At 38.8% G+C, this 22,216-nt stretch overlaps 1 protein-coding gene across 5 annotated transcripts in view; it reads right to left on the bottom strand.

Annotated features, from left to right (window-relative positions):
* Positions 1-22,216, bottom strand: part of prkcz (protein kinase C, zeta) — a 69,434-nt gene that overhangs the window by 3,167 nt on the left and 44,051 nt on the right. For 3 of the 5 annotated variants that reach the window (XM_079468019.1, XM_079468021.1, XM_079468020.1), the window contains 11 exons: positions 21,039-21,135; positions 20,592-20,650; positions 19,446-19,634; positions 15,448-15,545; positions 15,221-15,307; positions 12,835-12,970; positions 12,657-12,744; positions 12,447-12,566; positions 11,095-11,174; positions 9,732-9,821; positions 5,191-5,306 (listed from right to left, as the gene is read on the bottom strand). In XM_079468019.1, coding sequence (XP_079324145.1) covers positions 5,191-5,306; positions 9,732-9,821; positions 11,095-11,174; positions 12,447-12,566; positions 12,657-12,744; positions 12,835-12,970; positions 15,221-15,307; positions 15,448-15,545; positions 19,446-19,634; positions 20,592-20,650; positions 21,039-21,135 — 1,160 coding nt within the window. Of the gene's footprint in view, positions 1-5,190; positions 5,307-9,731; positions 9,822-11,094; positions 11,175-12,446; positions 12,567-12,656; positions 12,745-12,834; positions 12,971-15,220; positions 15,308-15,447; positions 15,546-15,844; positions 15,857-19,445; positions 19,635-20,591; positions 20,651-21,038; positions 21,136-22,055; positions 22,163-22,216 lie in introns of those variants that run through there. The other 2 variants (XM_079468018.1, XM_079468022.1) reach the window with 2 other exon arrangements.

The raw sequence follows: 22,216 nt of genomic DNA on the forward strand, positions 1-22,216 counted from the left end.
CCTTCTGCATCAAAAGGCCAGTTAACCACAAATGGTCTGCTTCAGAAATTCAACATGTCTTTTTTCTATTGTTTTAACCGCAATAATCTTTTAAATGTCATCAGAAATGTCAGCGGTCTCCTTGCAATCGCAGACCTCTCACTTTCCGGCCTATTCCTCACAGAACCCCAGGAATGCAATGATGTATATTATCAGTCTGTTGAGGATATCTCAACACTCCACCTCCTCTATGTTGTAATACCAAAACCATTTAAAACTCGTTCATCACGTTCTGTCAAACACGGTCCACAGAGGACAATTCTCCCCTCCAACAAGCTCTATTAGAACCGATAGTTCACCAGAACGCTGGTTTAACGCTGGATTCTGTTTGTCCTGCGTCTGTTTGAGTAAAGTCTCCAGAGTGCCACTCGACTGTGCGCGCGTGTGCACAGCGCCGAAATGCCTCCAGCGAGAGAGAACCTAAAATAACATGAATGACACCTCTATAACATCAGACTCGTGTTTCAAAGAGAGCGCAGGGAGGAGAGAGACGTGAGGGGCAACAGAGGAAGTAACGGAGAGGGGGACATTTTGGGCGCTGACCAAAATAAACAAGCATCTTTAGTGCAGAAATGTTTTGTTGAAGAATTACCAGATGCAGGTAAAAAAACTTAAGCACACATCATATAGGGAACATTACTTGTATTTACATATTTTTTATGAATAAACTACTAATAGTCAGACCAAAAAAAAGAGGAAAAGTTACAACAATGGACGGCCATTAGGAATTCAACTTTCCTTTACAAGCTCGTCGTGTGAGTCGCGACTCTATCCACATCAGACTCCAGTTCTTCCTTTTCCGCCGCGCTCTGAGACGCATCCCACTTTGGATGCACTTTCCTTTAATCCAAAAGACTAAATCTCTAAGAAGGAAGGATTTCGCCCCCCATCCTACTCTTTTATTTCGTCTGCCAGATTCGTCAAACAAAAAAGGCTTCCATCACTTCCTCCCACCATCCCCCTTCCTCTATCGCGTGGGACGTCAGGCTCTTCCAGAGCTCGCTCTGCTTTTGAAGTGTCTGGCTGCTTGGTTCCTTTGAAGCCTGGTTGGGAAACCTCTTATTGAACCAAGAACCCGTCGTGGCTCTACAGATTACTGTCTGTCAGTGCGTCAGACCGCGGCCCACTCGCGTTCTGCTAATTATGAGCGACGGGTTTACCCACAAATTGACTTCAGTTGGCATGTAGACAGATTGTGTACACGACTGTTAGGTCTGACTTTGAAATGAGGAAAAAAATGTGACGCAAGGCGCATACTGGTCTATCGAAATGTGCCGGGAGAAGATAATTACAATCGGGCATTTGGCAGACGCTTTTATCAAAACCAACTTCAATTCAAAGTATGTTATATGAGTGTTCGTTCACTGGGAATTGAACAAACTTTGAGCTGCTTACATGAACACTCTACCAGCTAACCAATCGGATCAGGGCGTAAATGTAGTCATGGTATTGCAGGAATACATTCTACGTAGCAAATCATGTCCAAAATCAACGATTTTTTAAGGGACACGCGACAGCTGAAAAGACATGAGGTCAGGTTCAAAGTCTACTCCTGATACAAGAATTGATTTATTTGTATTGTTTCTATATGTTAATCAATTCATATGTTTTCTTATGTTTGTTGTCTTGCAACGTTATAGTAGTTGACGTTTTATAGGGTGCGTCTCAATCAGCTCCCTTGGTGGGTAGTCAAGGCTCTAACCAGAGAGTCGGCCATTTTAAGGGCTGTTTTTAATCACAGAATCGTTCTGGTTCACCTAAAAATTTGCACAATCCATTGCAAAAACTAGGGAGAATCAATAGCTGTGTCCCAGTTTGCCTACTTATGCCAAGCCCTAAAAGTATGTATTGTTGTGTTACTGTTATGTGTGTAGCAAAACCGTATGCATATCCCTGCATTTAAGCATTCATGCATCTATATTTTGTTATGTAATGTTTACAGTATAATTACTTTAGTTTTTTTAGAGAAAAATCACTTTTCATTAATGCAGTTTTGCGTCACATAGATCTACACTTCACATTTCCACCGAAAGTAAGCATACACATTTATACAAATTTTAATGTTTAAGGGAGGATAGTATGCATATTCGGGCACAGGGAATGTTCACTATGATCCCTTACGGAAATGTGAAACACAACAGAAACTTATGTTATAAAAGATTACATTTTTTTACAAAAATATTAGTAAATGTTGAAGTTAACATGAACTAACATTAATACTTGCTTGAAGAACTATTGCATAGCGTTAACAAATACCACCTTAATGTAAAGTGTCACCAAAAACAAATTTGCAAAAACAGATTTGCGAAATTTCCAAAAATCATATTTACTTTCCATCCATCCATCCATCCATTTTCTTCCGCTTATCCGGGGCCGGGTCGCGGGGGCAGCAGTCTAAGCAGAGATGCCCAGACATCCCTCACCCTAGACACTTCCTCTAGCTCTTCCGGGGGGACACCGAGGCGTTCCCAGGCCAGCCGGGAGACATAGTCCCACCAGCGTGTCCTAGGTCTTCCCCGGGGTCTCCTCCCGGTCTGACGGGCCTGGAATACCTTCCGAGGAAGGTGTCCGGTAGGCATCCGGAACAGATGCCCAAGCCACCTCAGCTGACCCCTCTCGATGTGGAGGAGCAGCGGCTCTACTCCGAGCTCCTCCCGGGTGACCGAGCTTCTCACCCTATCTCTAAGGGATCGCCCAGCCACCCTGCGGAGGAAGCTCATTTCGGCCATCTGTATCCGGGATCTTGTCCTTTCGGTCATGACCCAAAGCTCATGGCCATAGGTGAGAGTAGGAATGTAGATTGAGCGGTAAATTGAGAGCTTCGCCTTGCAGCTCAGCTCTTTCTTCACCACGACAGACCGGTACATCGACCGCATTACTGCAGAAGCTGCACTGATCCGTCTGTCAATCTCCCGTTCCATCCTTCCCTCACTCGTGAACAAGACCCCGAGATACTTAAACTCCTCCACTTGAGGCAGGAACTCTCCACCAACCTGAAGTGGGCAAGCCACCCTTATTTACTTTCCAATTCATATCAATTAATTATGATCAATTAATTGGATTCCAATTAATGTCAATCAAACTGCGGTTGGGTTGTTTTGATTAGGTCATTATAACTCCAAAAATACTGCTAACTAACACAATAAAACATGATAACAATAAAAGTATTTTTTTTGTGAAAAAAGTCTGTTTTTGCATGTAAACTCTTCATGCACAATAACTGAGACATTGGAAACAACAACAGTAAGTATTCATTTAGCTTCTGGAACATTAGCAAACTGGAAACCTAAACAAAACATGTTATTTGATATGTTTGTGTCTATCTAAAGTGTATTTTATACATAACTGCCGATTAACGATTTTTGGCTTCCTATATCAAACATCTTCACTTGGCTCGATTTTACTTGTCTAGTATGTGACCTATTTAGTCTCTTTCCCACACTTTCATTTCTGGAGTTGCAGTTAATGTAAATTGAAAACAGGAATACTCTTAAGCATCCCGAGGAACGGCTGTCTCCCTAAATCAAGATCAGAACAACAAATTCAACCAGATACAAAAGTCATTGTGAGCTCTAGTGTCCTTCTCCGGAGAAATACACCTCGGCAGAACAATGCATCTCAAAGGCCGCCGTGATTGGAAAATGACAGGAATGTTTGAAGACTCTCTTCAGAGCGACCGAACTGCATTCAGGCATGCCGTGCGTCCCCCTCCAACCCCTAATCCACGTCCTCATACTTCCATTAGCTATCAAATGAATGAGCATTTTTTTGCGCCGCGTTGACTTACTTTTCTCTCATTTTTAGCGCCGGCTTTAATCACCTTCTCACTATTCACAAGGACGGAGTTTACGAACGAGTGACTGAAAAAAAGACTTCAAACGCCTAAAAGAATTCACTTCACGCTGATTAAAGCCAGTTTCCATCTGAATCTGCGGTTTTCAATCGGGTTTAAGGGCCGGCCTTTGTGCTTCCTTTCAATGCGGCTCTTTTCAGCGCACCTCATACTGTAAAGCAATCAGAAACTCCAGAGGGGACGTTTCCATATGACATCATCACCTCCTGACCATAGCCTCCAGATGGAGAAACCATTTCACTTCATCTTCCTCTCGCTTCTGAAGGGGAATCTTGGACATAAACCTCACCGTTCTGACCAGCGGACTCGAGTTTAGTGGAAATCCCCTTTATGAAACGCTCGCGCAGGCGTGTCACTTTGAAGTCGTTAAATTATTACATAATCCCTCATAAGATGGATTCTGCAGAAGTGACGACTGACTGTAATTTCCATTGAAACATTTGGAAGATGTTACGGTGTGTAAGGAGATGCTAGTAGTTTGTCTTTTCGTAATTCAAATCTGGGAACCGCTTTCGTCAAATTTATGGGTTTACCGATTGAACAGGCTTTTGGAAAATAGGAAGTGATTGCTCGGTCACAAATTATGGATCTTTTGGAAAACGTCATGTTGAAAAACAGGAACACTGTAGACGCCAAAATCTGAGACCACTGAGACTACGGGTTTAAAAATCAATCAAGCAATAATATAGCAGTGCAAAGGTTGTGGGTTTGATTCTCTGGGAAGACGAATAGTGATGAAAAAGACCTGTAAGTCGCATTGGATGAAAGCGTTTGCCAAGTGCGTAAATGTAAATGCCAATGCCATGTTCTACCAGTTAAGCAACATGAACACTTAAAGGGATAGTTCACCTCAAATCTAAAATTCATCATTTACTTCCACTCTTTTCATTTCAAACCTGTTTAACTCATGCACGACACAAAAGAAGAGATTTTGAAGAATGTTGGTAACCAAACAAGGCGGTGCCCATGGACTTGCATTGGTTTCAAGTGAATGGGTACCACCGTTGTTCGGTTTCCTCAAAATATCTTCTTTTGTGTTTTGTAGAAGAAAGAAAGTCATAATGGTGAGTAAATCATAGCAGAATTTTCATTTATAGGTGAACTGTCCCTTTAAACTTTTGGAGTCCATGCAAGCTCGAACACATGCTGTCTTAGGAATTCTGAAATTCATTCCAATTGAACTTTTCACTCGAGTTGTTCCGCTACGATAATTTTGTCATTAAAAATTGCCTCAATTCGAAAAGACTTTTGGACCAGTTCGACCAGGCACAACATTTGTAACATATTAAAATACTCACTCATCGTCTGGCGTTAGTTGTACGGGCTCATTGGTGAACTGCGTGTCGAAGTTTTCTAAACCGTAGTCGTCTGTGATCTGAGGTTTGAACGGCGGCGTCATCTGCTTTTGTTCCAGCTGTAAGAGAAATATGAGAAAATGAATAACTGTTAGCACAATCCAGTCCAACATCACAAATGCAATACTGGCGATCACCTGCTATTTATGAAGCTGTATAAGAAAAGTGATTTTAACACTTTTAGACAAAAACATTTATACTGCCTCACATTTTTTAGTGTTGTTCTCTCAAGGTCAATCATAAATACTAATCCATTACTTCCTGAATAAAAACACTTAAACTAAAATACTTTTTTAAACTGAAAGAGGGAGCGTAGCACTTGTGTGAGAGACAAGTCTTTGTGAATTCTAAAGTGTTTTAATAAAAGAAAATAAGATGGATGGGTCAAGAAGAGCAGGCTGAAAGAAAGACGTATTGTGGATTGATGTTCTTAGACGTACAGGTTCAGTAGGCGCAGAGCCATTGAGAGACAGAGTTGCGTCAACTCCGTTGACTCCAATGGAAGAGTTTTTTTCACAACAATGGTGGTTGTTGGAGGCTCTCATTAGTTCCGGAAGTTAGTAGTAATGCATGGAGCTGCGGCTTGACAAGCCAATTGAGGTAAACATTTAACGAATAATAAAATGAAAGAAATAAAGCATTTAAAGAGAAAACATAACTTCCTAGAACAAGGACTCCATGAATCATGTGACGTGCAGGTTTTTTTTACTTCTGTTGTCGCGACCCTCTCTCTCGACAGCTCTGAGTAGGCTTCAACGCTATGGGTCAGGTAAGGTTTGTTTTCATGTTTTGGACTCTTGACTGATTCTCTGTTTTGAGGACATGAACCCGCTGTGTTCCACTTCACGCTGATCGCACAAACTTGAACAGATGGCCGCTCTTCTCTTCTTTCACTATATTCTCACTCTCTCTCTCTTTAGATTGTTAATTCATGACTTCAGTGTCGGTCTGCCAGATAGAAAAAGCTACTAGATGTTAACATTATCTTATGATTATGCTAGTGAGGCTTGCCTGGGCAGAACTCACCGGCATGACACGTGGGCATTGCCAGGTGGTTTTTGTCTATCATTTAAAGGGATAGTTCACCCACACATTTAAATTCAGTCATCATTTACTCACCCTCTTGTCATTTCAAACCTGTATGACAACAAACTAAGATATTTTGAAGAAGGCTGGTAACCGAACAGCAGTGGCACCCATTGACGTGTATTGTGTGAACACAAAGAAAAGTCAGGGTGCCAGTTAACAACATTCTTCAATTATTATGACCTAATTATTATTATTTACACGGAAGTAGAAAAGAAGAAAAAACTTTAAACTCTCTTTCTCTCTAATGCAAACTTTTGTTGTCAGAGGAAACAAGTTTTAGCTGTCATGAATACATTCAGACAACAGCAGTGGCACATCTCTCTGAGACAGTGACAGAAAAAAGGAAAGATGTTCCTTTTTATTTTCCAGTCCATTTCAGAAGGATAGACTGAGTTTTAATAGAGGAAACGTTCTTGCCTAAACGGTGGTTCTGATTTACAGAACTGTTGATAAAAAACAGGAAACATGGAAACAAATGACAAGACTTTCTTTGATGGCGTATTTAACATAGCTTAAAATGTTTTTGTAATATATGAATATAAATAATCAAATATAACCGTGTCATAAACTTAAACTTTTCATATAAAGGTGTATGCTTAAATGTCTGAAATTCTAAAATATCGTTTTGCAAACGTAACTATTTGTTTCATTACAAAAAACATTACAAAAGAGCAACCAAGAAGATCTCAGAATAGATGGGAACCTTTTTAATATGGTTTAAAAGCATCTGCAAATTCTACACAGAAGGTGAAAAATGACATTTTAAAGGGATAGTGCACCCAAAAATGAAGTTTTGTCATGAATTACTCGCTCTCTGTATACTTTTCTATGTTTGGTTGAACACACATTGAAAGAAAGCTTGTAACCAAACAGTTCTTGGACCCCATTGACAACCATAGTACCATAGCATTCTTTCAAATATCTTTCTCTGTGTTCGTCAGAAAAAAGAAATGTGTACAGATTTGGAACAACTCGAAAGCGAGTTAATGATGAGGAATTTTTTCTTTTTGGGTGAACTATCTCTTCAATAAAAAAATAAATACTTTTTTCCGTCAGACGTGTAGATGCTAGAGAACCTTATTTAACCTATTAAATACCAATGTAATTGAATCTGTTGTTTTAAAATACATATTTACATGCAGATTTTTCAGGGTAATACACAAAGAAAATGAAGACATTATTGCACCTGAGCATTCACTATCTATATGCTCACGCTTTCATGCAATATCAATGCATTTCTTTAGTTTCAGAGAGACCGCGTCTAATTCTAACAGGATATGCCAAACTGTAAAACATTCTGCTCTGGCTTCAGATATAAACTTCCTGTCCAGCCTCCTCTGCTAAATCTGTGTTGAATGCTGTCGTCACTGAGACTGACGAGAGTCCACCCTGCAGACAAGTGTGAGGAGGATTCTGAATATTTACACCATCTTCACCAACGTTCGGTCCCTCTCCCACTGTCATTCATCCCTTTCCACACTGTTACCACCTCCCTTTACTCATTTGTCTCTCTTTTTTTTCTCACTCTCTCCCACTTAGTCTCTCACTGTCTAAACTCATCTGCCTCTCTTCATTCAAGTCTTTTTCGCTCTTTTTTTCCTCTCTTCTGCAATCTGCCTCACACTGTCATCATAAGCCTTACTCAACTCTCTCTCCCACTCTCTTCTGGCCCCGCATCAGTCTCTCGCTGTTTAAATCACGAGGCCCTAAAGAACAGTAAAACATCTCTCATTCCATTCACTGACTCTTTATTCTCTTATTTCTACATTATTCTTTTCTGCTGTAACCTTGGTTAAAAAGTCACAATGCTCGCTGTAAACATTTCCCTTGTACTGTACATGGACGAGTTATCAAGAGAATATTTGTTTTGGACCTAACAGCGTTTTGTTGTATAAAGGTCACGTAAAGAATGTGAAAACTGCACGTCATTCAAGGAAATTTGGTCAAATCATGCAAAAACTGTAAAAAAATCATTTAATTCTTTGTGTTCGTTGTGTAAAATGTCTGCTTTAACAATTCATACGTTCGTAGGGCCAAACGCAATGAGCAAACCCTCAAATATATGTTTTCCGTATTTGTGGCATGTTAACATTTAATAACGGTGAAAGATGAATGTTCACAGACCGGCGCCAGACTCACATATACAATCAATCATTAAAATAAATATTTCGGTAATGGCAACCGAAAAGCTTAAAGAAATCACAGAGCAAATGCGTCTTTTAAAAGAAGCAAATAAGCTAAACAAACTTGAAATGTCAGCGTTGATTTCGACACGGCAACAGTCCAGACAGGCGATGTGCTTCAGCTGAACGTCACATTAATGCGTTCATTCATTCATGAGCAAACGTGAAGCGTAAACTCGTTCATTAAAGAAGCCTGTGGTTTGATTCTGTTAGTGTGTGTGTGTGTGCGCGTCCGCGTGTCCAAACTCATCCGTTAAGCTTGCAAAGTGGCGGAAAATCCAAGCAATTAAAGCATTACACATTAGTGACAGGACTCCAGAGCGCGTAATTTCATTTCCGTGTTGGCGACGTCCTGAGTGCTCCTTGAGAAAACACGACCGGCGAACATTAAATCACAATTACAGCTCATAAAATGAGACAGAGAGCGGCTCTATGGCATCTTCGGCGTCTGTGAAGCAAGTCTGAGATGGCGTTTTGAGACAGAATATCAACTTGAAAAACCAAAAAGACTCGATTTATTTAAAGGGAATAAACAAGATTATTTGTAAATTTGTCATTTTACGTTGTACAGTCAAATTTTAATTCTAAATCAAACTATAAATTACAGTAAACATAAAATGCACAAGAGATGTGCAAAGTGAATTAACATTAAACTCTATCATTTATTCTCTTTCACTTCTACCTATTCGTATTTTCTAACCTCTCTTCATCTCAAGTCGTCTTCCTATACTGTACATACTAATTCATCCATTGCACACACGCAGCGTTTTCTCCAGCTCGTGAATATTGTATGTATCTCTGACTTTAATGTTTCAGCATTGTGCGCATCAGCGATACCAGACCAATTACCATCCTCCCTTCAACCTTGTGGCGTTTCAGCAAAAGCTGAATCTCATTTGATATTCTCTTTAATTTTGTCTGCTGGGTTTGCTGTAGATGCAAGCACCCACCTGTCTGACCACTCACTGCAACCTTAAATAAATACGCACATTTAAGCATTAACGGATATGTCCGTAATGCGCTGATAATTTTGCCTTTTTACAGTGTACATCTAAAGTGAAGTTCACGCACAACTCCCATCGCAGCTTAAAAGTAAAGTGACTTGCCAATCTTAAACGATGTAGTAAAACATACAAAAAAAATCCAGGACTAACATGTAACACACGTGGGAAATTTCCTCTATAAAAAAGGAACAAAGCCGCATATGCTTACCTGGTCCCAGTCTATACTCCTAAAGAACGTATGAGACTTGATATCTGTGAATCCGGTCTGAACCTGGCAACCCAGCCTCTCTTTCGGGTCCTGAACAGAAAATGTGTGTCAATAGCAAATCTACCAAATCTCAGATGTAAAACGTAGAATAACTTTTGTGATGTTTACCCAAACTACTTTTATTATTTGGCAACTGTCATTATCATCGGTTATTCTTTTACCGGTTAAATGAGGGTCCAGGGGTTTGTCAGGGGCTGCTGTTCCACACTCCTTTAATCCAAGTGAATCCGGAACAACTAAGCTGACTGATAACAGTCTCTTATTGAGGTTGAGAAACCCCAGCGCCAATAAACATCATTTGTCATGTATATTAAAGGAAGACCCTTTATTATTCATAGATTAAATTAGACCAGCACACAGACACGCAAATGGGGTTTTCCTGTAGCTTACTTGGAAGAGAATTGCATTGTGGGTTCGATTCTCAGGGGATACGCATACTGATAAAATGCAAGTAAAGGCGTCTGACATATGCATGAACAAGTGTACTTCACCCGAGAATGAAAAACAGTCTTAATGACTTATTTGCTAAAAATAGGATGGTAACTAGCTCACATTTGTCAAAGGAACCATTGACTTCCATAGTAGGAAAAATGACAACGGTAGTCCAAAGTACAGCAGAACTGTTTGCTTTCCTACATTCTTCAAAATATCTTCTTTCGTGTTCAACAGAACAAAGACATTTTTCCTACTATGGTTGTCAAAGGTGGCCAAGAACTGTTTGGTTACAAGCACACTTCAAAATATCTTTATCTTTGATCATCAGAACTAAGAAATTGATAGAGATTTGAAACAACTCGAACGTGAGTAAATAATAAATAATTTTCATTTTTGGATGAACTGTTCCTTTAACATATCATAGCCTAGCCATAACCTAGCCTCCACTAACAGCAAAACTCACAGTGTTGTTTCCATGGTAACTGTAACTTCTCCGATTGGTCTTATTTTGCATTGGGATTTTACAAGGAATTTGGTTGTAAAGAAGTTAAAATCATATAAACCCAGAGGTCAGTGTAACACAATAGAAATCCTCGGAGCTCACGGTCGATATCTATTAAAAAGCCTTTGCCATTATTTTACATTCATGCATTTGGCAGATGCCTTTATCCAACTTACACTGAATTCAAGGTGTACATTTTATCACTTCATTTCATTTCGTGGGAATCAAACCTTGATCTTGCCATTGCCATGTTATACAGGCCAATCTACAAGAATACTATTCTACACATTTTAACCAAAAATGTCACTACACAGTGACGGTAAACGGTTAAAATTGCATTTGTATGACAAACCTTCTCCTTCTCACCTTGTTCAAAAAACCTTTCAGCACACTCGCCGCCTTAACAGACAATGACCTCGGAATCCTTATCGGCTTCTCCAAAATGACTGAAACACGAAAACACAAAGAAGAGAAAAGAGTATGAGTCACTTACGCTGAATACAGCAGTCGTGACGTGCAGCGGTGTGAGACAGACATGCTTGAACCCACACACGCACACATTAATCTCTAACACATACCCACACACACACCATACAGCCGCCTGAATAAACCCTTCAATATTCAATCAAAGACTAAAGAGATTTTCCCTCCACCATGTTTACTTCTATAAATTCATATAATTTTGTCTCGCAGTTAAGTGGATTTAAAACATCTCACAAAACATGAAACGGAGCAAATGTTTCTTTTCAATATGTCCAATATTTGCTTTTCAATCCCAGCGTTTTTAGGATTTGCGTGTCTTGGGCAGGCATCCAGAAGAAAAGCCTGTTAAATTTCATCTCTCTCTCTCTTTTTTCTTCAGAAAAACAGAGCAAAGACGGGCGTTTATCTTTCCTCTCTAAATGCCACGTCCCCTGTATGTTTTCTTTTCCAAATGAAAAACTAAAGGGATTTAGGATTCGCCGGGGCTCTGCCCTGCTGCTGTGACGCGGTTTGGACGCCGGCCCAAAAGAGGCTAAGTGTTGGCTCGCCGGTGGCAGCATCTGCCCTGTTTCTGGGTGGGCGGCGAATCGATGGCGGGGGCGGCCGGGGGGAAGTTGGACCGGGACGGCGCTGCAGCATATGGACGGACTGAGGTTGTGATGGAGGTAACAGAGTTCCGGTTTTACAGAGATCCAGATTCATGTTGCGTGTGTGTGTGTGTGTGAACGAGAGGGATCCAGAAGCACGCTGACCTCGCTGCCGGAGGGCTAAAAAACAGACAGAGAAGCAGATGACCATGCAGTCTCTGTCCTGGAGATGGAAGGGAAGTAGGGAACAGGGGGATTAAAGAATGTCTAATAAGGGAATGACAAAAATGGATTAAGGTGCCAGGAACGTCTCACTAGTGTATAATTAGATACAGATTCCTCTCAAGTTTATTGACTGATTTAGGAATCAGAAGCATCAACAGATTCATGTACGAACACACATTTAGTACATGAACAGCTATTATTTTTCGCTTTTTTGCTAGTGAATCTATAGAAAGTGTTTACGGCCTGAATGAAACGATATATTAAAAAGATAAGGTTGTATTTGTTGCAATGCATAGTTAATAAACAATGAACTAACATGAACAATTTACATTAAATGCATAAAATGTGAATGGTTAGATTATAGCTGTCTGGAGAATGTAAAATATGAGTGTTGTTTCGGCTGTTACGGTCCAATGATTTTACCCTGGAAGAGATATTCCTCTGTGTTCATGTCGGGATTGTCGGTGATGATATCGAAGGGGGATCGGCCTGCCATCATTTCAAACATGAGTACGCCCAGAGCCCACCAGTCTACACTGAACCCTGACAGAGACGAATGAAGAAAAACTGATTTATTTTTGTGCACAAAACAATTCCTTTGAAATGTGATTATACAACACAAGGCCTTCCTACCGTAATCCTCCCCTCTTAGGATTTCTGGGGCGATGTAGTTGGGCGTCCCACAGAAAGTGCTGGTGGTGTCACCTGGTCTGATTCCCTCCTACGATGATGGAAAAATGACTTCATGTGACTTACATTGTGGCTATAAGGAGATATTGTAAATATAGAATGTCATGTTAGTCGGTTGTACCTTGCACATGCCATAGTCTGTAAGTTTGATATGGCCATCTTGGTCCAACAGTACATTGTCCAGTTTTAAATCCCGGTAAATGATGCCCTTCTCATGCAGAAAATTAAGAGCGATGCAAATTTCAGCAGCATAAAATCTGCAGGCAAAAGTCAAAAAAGAAAACGCAAGACTCGTGACCAATAAACATAGAGGTATGAGATAAAAAAGGACGTAATGATAACAGCCATGGTTACCACACTCACTGTACATTATTAGGGTCAGAATCCAACATCATCATTTCTTCTGATTTTAATGTTTTAAAGGGACAGTTCACCCAAACATTCTGTCATCATTTACTCTCCCTCAAGTTTTTCCAAATCTGTATAGATGTATTTGTTCTGATGAACTAAAAGAATTCGTACAAAAATGTGCTTTACACATTTCTTTGTTCTGTTGATCACAAAAGAAGATTTTTAAGAATGCAGGAAAGCAAACTGGGGAACTTTTGACTTGTCATTTTTCCCCCTAAGATAGTCAATGGTGGCCAAGAACTGTTTGGTAACAAGTGTTCAACCAAACAAAGAAACTTACACTGGTTTGGAACAACAAGAGAGTACATCATTACAGAATTTTCATTTTTGGGTGCACTGTCCCTTTAAGCAAGCTTCCAATGAACCCATTTGGAAACCTAAAAATGAAAAACCTATCCATCTGAACGACAAGGGAACAGTGTGAAGTTTGAGTTTCAAACACAAAGATAAAAGAGAGAAAGGTGTTCAAAGTAGCAAAAATCTGTCATGACATTTCCATCCGGATTTGCAACGTGGCGCTCCGGCGATTGTTTCACGTCGACTCGCAGCAAGGGCTCGTGGGACCTTTAGAAGCGGCTCATGAATATTTAGGCTCATTAGCTGTAATTAGCTTGTTGATTTGCATATGAGTGGTGTGCTGGGCGCATATTGATGGACCGGTTGGGGGTGCGCTTGATTCACCTAATTAGCTCATGTTTGATCTCAGTTATCAGACGTGTGAAAGTGGCATTACACCGCTTCTCTGATCACTTGCTGTAACAGGATTCACTGAGGAATCCTTACGCTTATATAGACTTGTTCACTCGAACTGCAGCGTATGACTACTGCATTCAAACCACGTGTATAGAGCTGAACTGTGTTTAAGTCAATACCTGAAGAGTTCATTTGCAAAAGCCGATCTACCTTTTTAATATTTCTCCAAAATCATGTTTTTTTTATTGTGAATTACAATTAATATCAATCAAACTGCAGTTAGGTTTTCTGATTAAGTAATAATAATAGTTCAAAGCTAAATTACACAATAAAAACATGTGTTTTTGCAAGTTAACTGTTCATTTATAGAAGAAATCAAGTATGCAAGTACACTTTATTACACTACATAACACTTGTTTATTTTCATCGGTGTAAATAAAGATGTTCGTGTAACTCAACCGGTAGAGCTTTAACTAAGGTTAGGCAAACTTTGTGGGAATAATACACATATAGGAATAAACCGAAAGTCGCTGTGTGGTATAAAAGTTTGAAATCCTTAAACGTAACAAGTAAATGCAAAATAAATCAAAAGCTCATTTAAATGTTATATATATATATATATATATATATATATATATATGCATATTCTATATTTACTATATCATGCATATATAAATATATACATAATTTCCTATATATAACAAGAAAAACTAAACACAAACTAAATAAAAACAATGTACCTATAAACTAATATAAATAAATAAAAGCTGATTTAAAATATTAGAAAAGACTAAAACAACTAAGCTTTTAGTAACATTCAACAGTAGTGTCATCCGTTATTTAATAAGGTGACAGAATATGTTAATTTAGCGAATTAAAATATAATTCCGATATATATGACACATGTTACGTTCAAAAATATTAGCAGAGTTGAGATGGGTCTCCTCACTCATCTATACAGATCTACAGTATGTCATGATTCAAACACACATTTTTTCATGCATGTACTGTACAGTACTCGTGGCCATGTCTCAACCAATCCAGAAACACTTTACAGTAAGGTGCTATTCGTGCATTAGCTTACATGAACTAACAATGAACAATACTTCTACAGCATTTATTATTATTAACTCATGTTCATTTTTGCATTTAATAATACATCATTAAAATCAAACGTTGTCCCTGTTAACATTAGTTAATGCACCATGAACTAACATGAATAACTGTATCGACGGGAACTAACATTAACAAGGATTAATAAATGCTGAATACATAATTGTTCATTGTTAGCGAATGCATTTACTAATTCTAACTAATAGCACGTTGTTGTAAAGTGTTACCACCAAACCTAAACACTCATTAATGGTGATGTTCATGAGCGTGGCTAAAAGTAGATGACATACCGAGCATGTTCCTCGGGAAGCTTCCGCTGCCTCTGCATATGAAACATGAGATCTCCTCCATTCACATACTCGATCACTAAAAACAACCTGAACAGAGGAGAAGACATTTGTTAACCAAATACTGGTTTGTGATTGTTCACCGATACGAGACATTCTGACTATTAAATAACTGCGCTTTATATTGTGCACGGGTTCACATTTCAAGGCAAAACATTTTCATATCTCACCGACTCTCGGTTTGAAAACAGGAGTGAAGTCCCACTAAGAACGGATTGGTTGATGCTTGTTCAAACACATGCTTCTCTGTCTGGACCCAGTCAATGTCCTAGACCAGAAAACACAGAGAGAGAGAGAGAGAGGTTTGAATTATGATGAAAAATTAAGTGAAAAAAGAAATCACACAAATACGTTTAACTGTCTTCTAAGAACTAGAGGAGAAGACATGACGCCTCTATCAGGGACTATTGCTGCAAATAAAAACACGTGCTTGTAAAAACAAGCCCGACATGTGTTTTCTGAGAAGAAACTGACCTACTGACTGTTTAACAGAGGAAAACATTTGGCACTATGCATGCTGCGTCAAATCTCTGAATAAAACAATCATGTTTTAAATAAGAAAAGCACCTTTCTCTTCTTCTTTTAAAGATATGTACAGTGCAGAAAGGAAAGACAAAGAGAAACAGACATGTAAATAAATATAGAACAAGATCACAATGTATAGAAATCATGGTTTTAGACAAGCCACCTCCTTATTATTGATTGTTTCTTTTTGTACTTTACAAACTGAAGAATACCAAAATTGAAGAATAGCAACCGTCTAGTGAGCAAAACATTTATAGCGAACTCAAAAGATCACGAGAAATAAATTCAGTGACACGTGATAAATATTTGACTAATAGTTTATATTTAACAACTATATAGCTTTATTATCATGTCTGGACAGAATGAGGCATTGTTATTATTACGAATTTTCCGTTCTGTGAGGACGGCACCCTGTTGTTTATAAAGTCAAGCAAGTGACCTCTCAACACTTTATGACATGAGGGAACATGTACACAAAGCTCAAGGAACTCAATGGAAGTTCTGTTACCCAACGACTACAGCTGAAAAATGACAATGAACTTTTGCTAGGAGGCTAAAGGACGACTGGGAGGTCTGAACTAAACTGTGTTGCCAGATCTAACAAAAACAAGCAATCCGCTGTGGCTGTGTTTAAATTAGACAGTGTATGTAAAAGGATTTACACTTGCTACACAAACAATGGAAATACTAAACTGACTGTTTTTACTAAGTAAAACCGCTTATACAATCGTAAAATGGCTTATAATAAGTGGATTTGGCAACACTGGCCCTGGCCCAAACACACACAGTCTGCTTTCTAAAATCAGCACAATTTAATTTCCTGCTGTTGGATACGGGTGGAAAGCAGTCAAGACATGAAGAGAGACAGATGCTGATATGCTTTTTATTATTTCTCTGAAGACTCTTCATCTGTCTTGTTATCCCTTTCGTACAAACATAATACCACTAGAGTAAATACATTTTTGCTGTATTTCAAAATAAAACAATTTATTACTTATGTTTACAAATTCATAAGTAATAATATCGAACTTGGATTGAATGTATACATTTTATCACTACATATGTTCCATCATTGGTCAATACAGTATTCTAGCAATGTTATAAAAATAACTATGATGCAAAGTACCATTTCTTTGTTGATATCGCTGTGCAAAATCATCATATATACAAATCATATAGCTGGTGAATTGACTAAACAAAATACTCACGATCAATAACAATATTTACTCAACTCAAGCATATCAAACTGCAATAGAATGCATGAATTGAAGCCATCTAAATGAGCCTTGAAACTCCTTTGATGAGTTTCATGTGATCGTAATGAGTGTGAATAGTGCCGGGAGAACATAAACGAAGTATATTACGCAGTGAGTAAATGAGAACACTTTCCAAAGCAATGCTGCTTTCCTGGAAACCATTATCCTCTCAGTTAGTGCCTATTCAGAGGTCAACTGCATCTCTTTGTCATTCTGAAAAGACCTTTGCTCTGCGTACAGGTCTTCGTGAACTTCATTCATGTGCATTAGCTGGCAGTCGTGCATGGCTTTGTGTTCCTGCGCGAGCCAAGTTTACACAAACACAAAAGCTTTGACTGTACAGAGTTTACACTGCGCTGAAAAGGCGTACAGTTTGGTTTGTCTTTACACTAGATCAGGTTTCATTTTAGAGAGACAGAATGATAGAGAGAGCTCAAGAAACATTAGATTAGTTCATGTATTTGCTAAATACAAAGTACCACTTTATTTCAATCCAAATCCTGCTCACGTTCACTAAAACTTGCACAATCCAATTGTTCAGATCATTAAAGGGATAGTTCACCCAAAACTCTCTTGTCTTTTCAAACCTGTATACATTTCATTGTTCAACTGAACTTTAGGGTGGTCTTTAGCCACCCTAAAGTTCGAGCTTAGCCCCCCTAAAAAAGTTGGATTAATTATATAATTTGTACAAGAATTTGAGATCGCTTTATAGTCCTCTTTAAAACTCTTATTATGAAAACGGCGTTATTCAGCGCATTCTTCAGTTCATAGAGTGACTATAAATATATATATATATATATATATATCCTCATTGGGGCTGAGCCCCCCAAATTGAAAAGCTTGAATCGACCCTGGTTCTGAGGCACCATTGTCTTTCTACTATGGCAGTCAATGGTGTCCCAGGACGGTTTGGTTTCCTTCATTATTCTAAATTTCTTTTGTGTTCAAGTGGAACAAATATATGAATACAAATTTGAAACAACATGAAGGTGAGAATTAGATGACAGAATATTCATTTTTGGGGTAAACTATCTCTTTAAATAAGCTGAAAGAGAGCTATGTAATTTAAATAACATCTTTGGAATAAAAGCTAAATGTAGAATGCACATTATTCACAAAGCTAAGCTTTAGATGCCTGACACACTTAATGTTCGCTATTACTGGTTCGCAGTAGAGAAGCGATGCCGTAGAAGTCTGCGGCAGTCTGCAGTGTCTTCTTAGCTCAGAACCCTGTTTACGACATCAGAGCTTGTTATAGAAGAACTTTACGCCTCAAATTCGCATTTAATTCTTAAAGTTCCCACCACGGTGGTCCTGGCAGCACTGTTAGAGAATGAGGCTCATCTCATGTTCTTTAGGAAGCAGAGAGGGGAGCTGCACACCAGCCTGAGTCAAGAGATTATCTCTGAGACAGGGAGCCCCGTGCCTTTCCACAGTCATTTAAAACATTATGCTATTTACAATATACAACATAAGCACATTTGTTCTAACTCGGAGATTCAGAAAACGGCTAAAGAAGATACAAAACATATTCAACTTCAACGCAAGTGGGTGGTTTAAGATGAGAGCTGATGACAAAAAGGTTGTAGGTTTCAACCCCCAATAAACTTCGCCACTGTGCTAGAGCGAAATAGTGTTGCTTTTGATAAAAGTATCAGCTTTCAGGTCTTAGTACAACTCCTTAAACCAGCTTAAACAAGTTGGTCTGCTGGTTTTTGTTGGTTTAAGATGAAACAGCTGTTTTTCCAGGTAGGCGTATCATTTGGTGATTTGTTTAGTGTTCCATTGGCTGTTGTCTTTCTTAAAGGGATAGTTCACCCATCATTTCCTCATCATCATGTCATTTTAAAGTATTGTCAACAATGTGGGTAAACAAACTACATTGGTCCCCATTGACTTACGTTGTATGGACACAAAACGACATGTCCATAGAAAGTGTTCCATGCAAGTTTGAAATGATATGGGGATGTATAAGTGATGGCAGATTTAAATTTCTGTGTGAACTATCCCTTTAAGTTTCATCCTTAGGAATCATGAATAGATAAGCATTCATGTGATATTATTTAATTTCACTCCTATAAATGTTCTAAAAAATCAAGAAACTAGCAAAACAATCAGACCAAAACTGATCTGATCTGATCTGACAGCCAGCCATGAGAGGATTTTCTGTGGCTAACAATTTGAAACAAGCGCAATTCAACAGCACCACCTGCTGGAGGTATTTAAAATCAACAGAAAGATATTTAAAGCATGTTTGGGCTGCAACAGCACGGATGTAATGTTCTTGAGAAATTACGCACAAATGTTTATATTTAAAGTATAATTGAATGGACATCGGAGCAGCCCTGCCTTTAATAATCGTCACCATGGCAACAGTCTGTTACCTCATCGTCATGGACCAGCTCTTTCTTCACCACCTTCATGGCATAAATCTGTTCGTTCTTCTTCAGTCTGACCAGTAGTACTTTAGCGTAACTGCCCCTCCCAATAACACGGATCAGGTCAAAGTCTCCCAAGCCGAGAACCTGAGAGATCTGAATCCCCTCGAGACCATCTACCACCGCCTTAAGATCCTATAGACACACACACAAACAGAGAAGAACCCTCGGGTGAACATCTCACATATAGTGAGGCTACATCATGAAAAGCAAAAACATCATAAACTATATTCCTGCTAATGGTGGGTTCTGTATCTTTCTTAATAAAAGCACACAAAACGAATAAAAAGAAAATTTACATTTGTTTATATTAAACAAAGACCGTACAAAACGAATAATCACAGCACAAAAAATGAATAAGAAATAAAAAAAATAAAAAATGATGTTAGATACGGAAGTTGCCTATATTAACAAAACAAGTAATCACGGCACACGTTGAGCAACAAGTAAGGGAAGTAAGGAAAACGAAACGAATAACGTATGTGTTAAACGAATAAGAAAAGAATACGAAATGATTATGTTTAATAAATGGTTTTAAAGCACCGGCTTTTGAAAATTGGAAGAAAAAGAAACTTAACCGGCTCTCGATGACAGTGCTTATTCTGCTACATGTTCTTTGCCAGAAAAGCCTCCGCCATCGCATTGTCAGTCAGCACTGACCCCAGATGATGAATAAAATCGGACTTTTGTTGCTGATCTTTGCCGTGACACTTTTTCTGTTTATGCTGAATGCAGCAGCCGCGCAACTGTAGTTTGGTCTTTGAACAAACGAACCGATTTATGACTATAAAAATTAAAAATGACGGCGGACAAGTGATGTAATCGGTAGGCGGGTAGACACAGACTATCGCAACAATCGCTGCTCAAGAAGAGCACAACCTAAGCCTGGTTTCAGCTTGTTCAAGCCTAGCTGACAAAGCAGAGAAAAAAACAGGTCCGAGCAAACCAGCAGGGATGGTTATGGATTTTTGATTTAAAATGTTCTAAAATTGTATTGAGGTCCAAATCTATTTCAACAAACACAATCCACTACAGACACAGTGTGAGTGGGACACATCTGACTGTAATGATGAGTCATGATCTGTTTCTTACCTCTGCATCATCTTCAGCTTTCTCTACTTTTCGGTTGTGCGCTAAAAAAGGGACTGGAACTGACAAAGAGAGAGAGAGAGAGAGAGAGAGAGAGAGAGAACAGGTTATTAAGAATAGACCACATAAACAATTTGTATGATCCAAAAGCTACAAATCAAAGTATCTTTGTATCATTAGCTATTAGCATCAGCGAACAGAATTTAAAGACCTGTTAAACACTACCCATCTACCATTGTTAGGCCAAACAGGTCTTTCAGCCAATGTTACTATGCCATCAGATCCCAGCAGGGGGAGACACAGACCGGATTAGATTGGCCTCTTCCCTTTAACTGGGTCGACTTGACACTACCCACACCTGATGTACTACAGAGTCTGTCTGCAGTCACCAGTGCCCTCTGATAGACAGAGGAGAGAATGACCCCAATACCCGCACAAAAAGCGACCTACTTGAGTCCGTTTCTTCAGGGTCCTCAGGGGGGAGCTCCACTTCCTCGCCACTTTTATCATCGTCTACCAACGGCTCCTGTGATGGCATGACTGGATCCTGCAGAACAACAGAGACACAAACAGAAAGATGCAGCGAAGGACATCCGAAGCTGTTCTCTTACTGTATATGCACTACATTCACATCAAAAGTTATTTTGCAGTCGAAGTGTGTACTCTTAACTCAAGTGAGTATCTAAACTCAAGCACAGTATGTGTTTAATTCATCCAGTGTTAAAATCTACTTTCCACCTCTGAAACAACGTTCATTATTAGCACAGGCAGGTAAGAAACAGTGTTAACCAACATCTCAGCCCTATTTTGATCCAAATTTTAGTGGCTCCGTCCTACATTATTGCCAACTCGATATTAAGTTCCAATATAATACAACTTTGATTTACAAAGGCAGTTTTAGTAATGCCGCTAAATGTTTGAAACCTAGCCAATACATTGTTGCGTTGTTTAATTCTAGTTTGTTTTTTACTTTTAAAATCACAACAAAAGCGATTAAAGGGACAGTTCACACAAAAATAACAATTCTGTCATTATTTACTCACTTTCGAGTTGTTCCAAATCCGTATACATTTCTTTGCTTGGTTGAACACAGAGAAAGATATTTGGACGAATGCTTGTAACAGTTGTTGGCCACCATTAACAACCAGAGAAGGAAAAATGACAAAGGTAGTAAAAAAGTGCCCCAGAACTCTTTGCTTTCCTTCATTCTTTCAAATATTTTATTTTGGGTTCAATAGAAAAAAACGATTATAAAGTAATTTTACATGGAAGATTCAATGGTGGCCAAGAACTGTTTGGTTACAAGCATTCTTCAAAATATTTTTCTCTGTGTTCATAAGAAGAAAGAAATGTGTACAGATTTGGACTCGAAGGTGAGTAAATGATGACAGAATTTTCATTTTTGTGTGAACGATCCCTGAAATAAGCAAAGAATTACATTTCATGATTAGTATCAAAACCTTTCACCTTTCTAAACACCAAAATGACATGATGTATTTCCTGGTTGTGATTTCATCATTGTGTGAATTGTCTTTGTTACAGAATCAAGTCGGATCAATACTGACACAGACAGCATTATCATCTCACAAATTCCAGAAGGTCGATCATCAACACACTGCAACAGACTT

This window comes from Barbatula barbatula (assembly GCF_947034865.1).
Source record: "Barbatula barbatula genome assembly, chromosome: 11".
Classification (NCBI taxonomy): domain Eukaryota; kingdom Metazoa; phylum Chordata; class Actinopteri; order Cypriniformes; family Nemacheilidae; genus Barbatula; species Barbatula barbatula.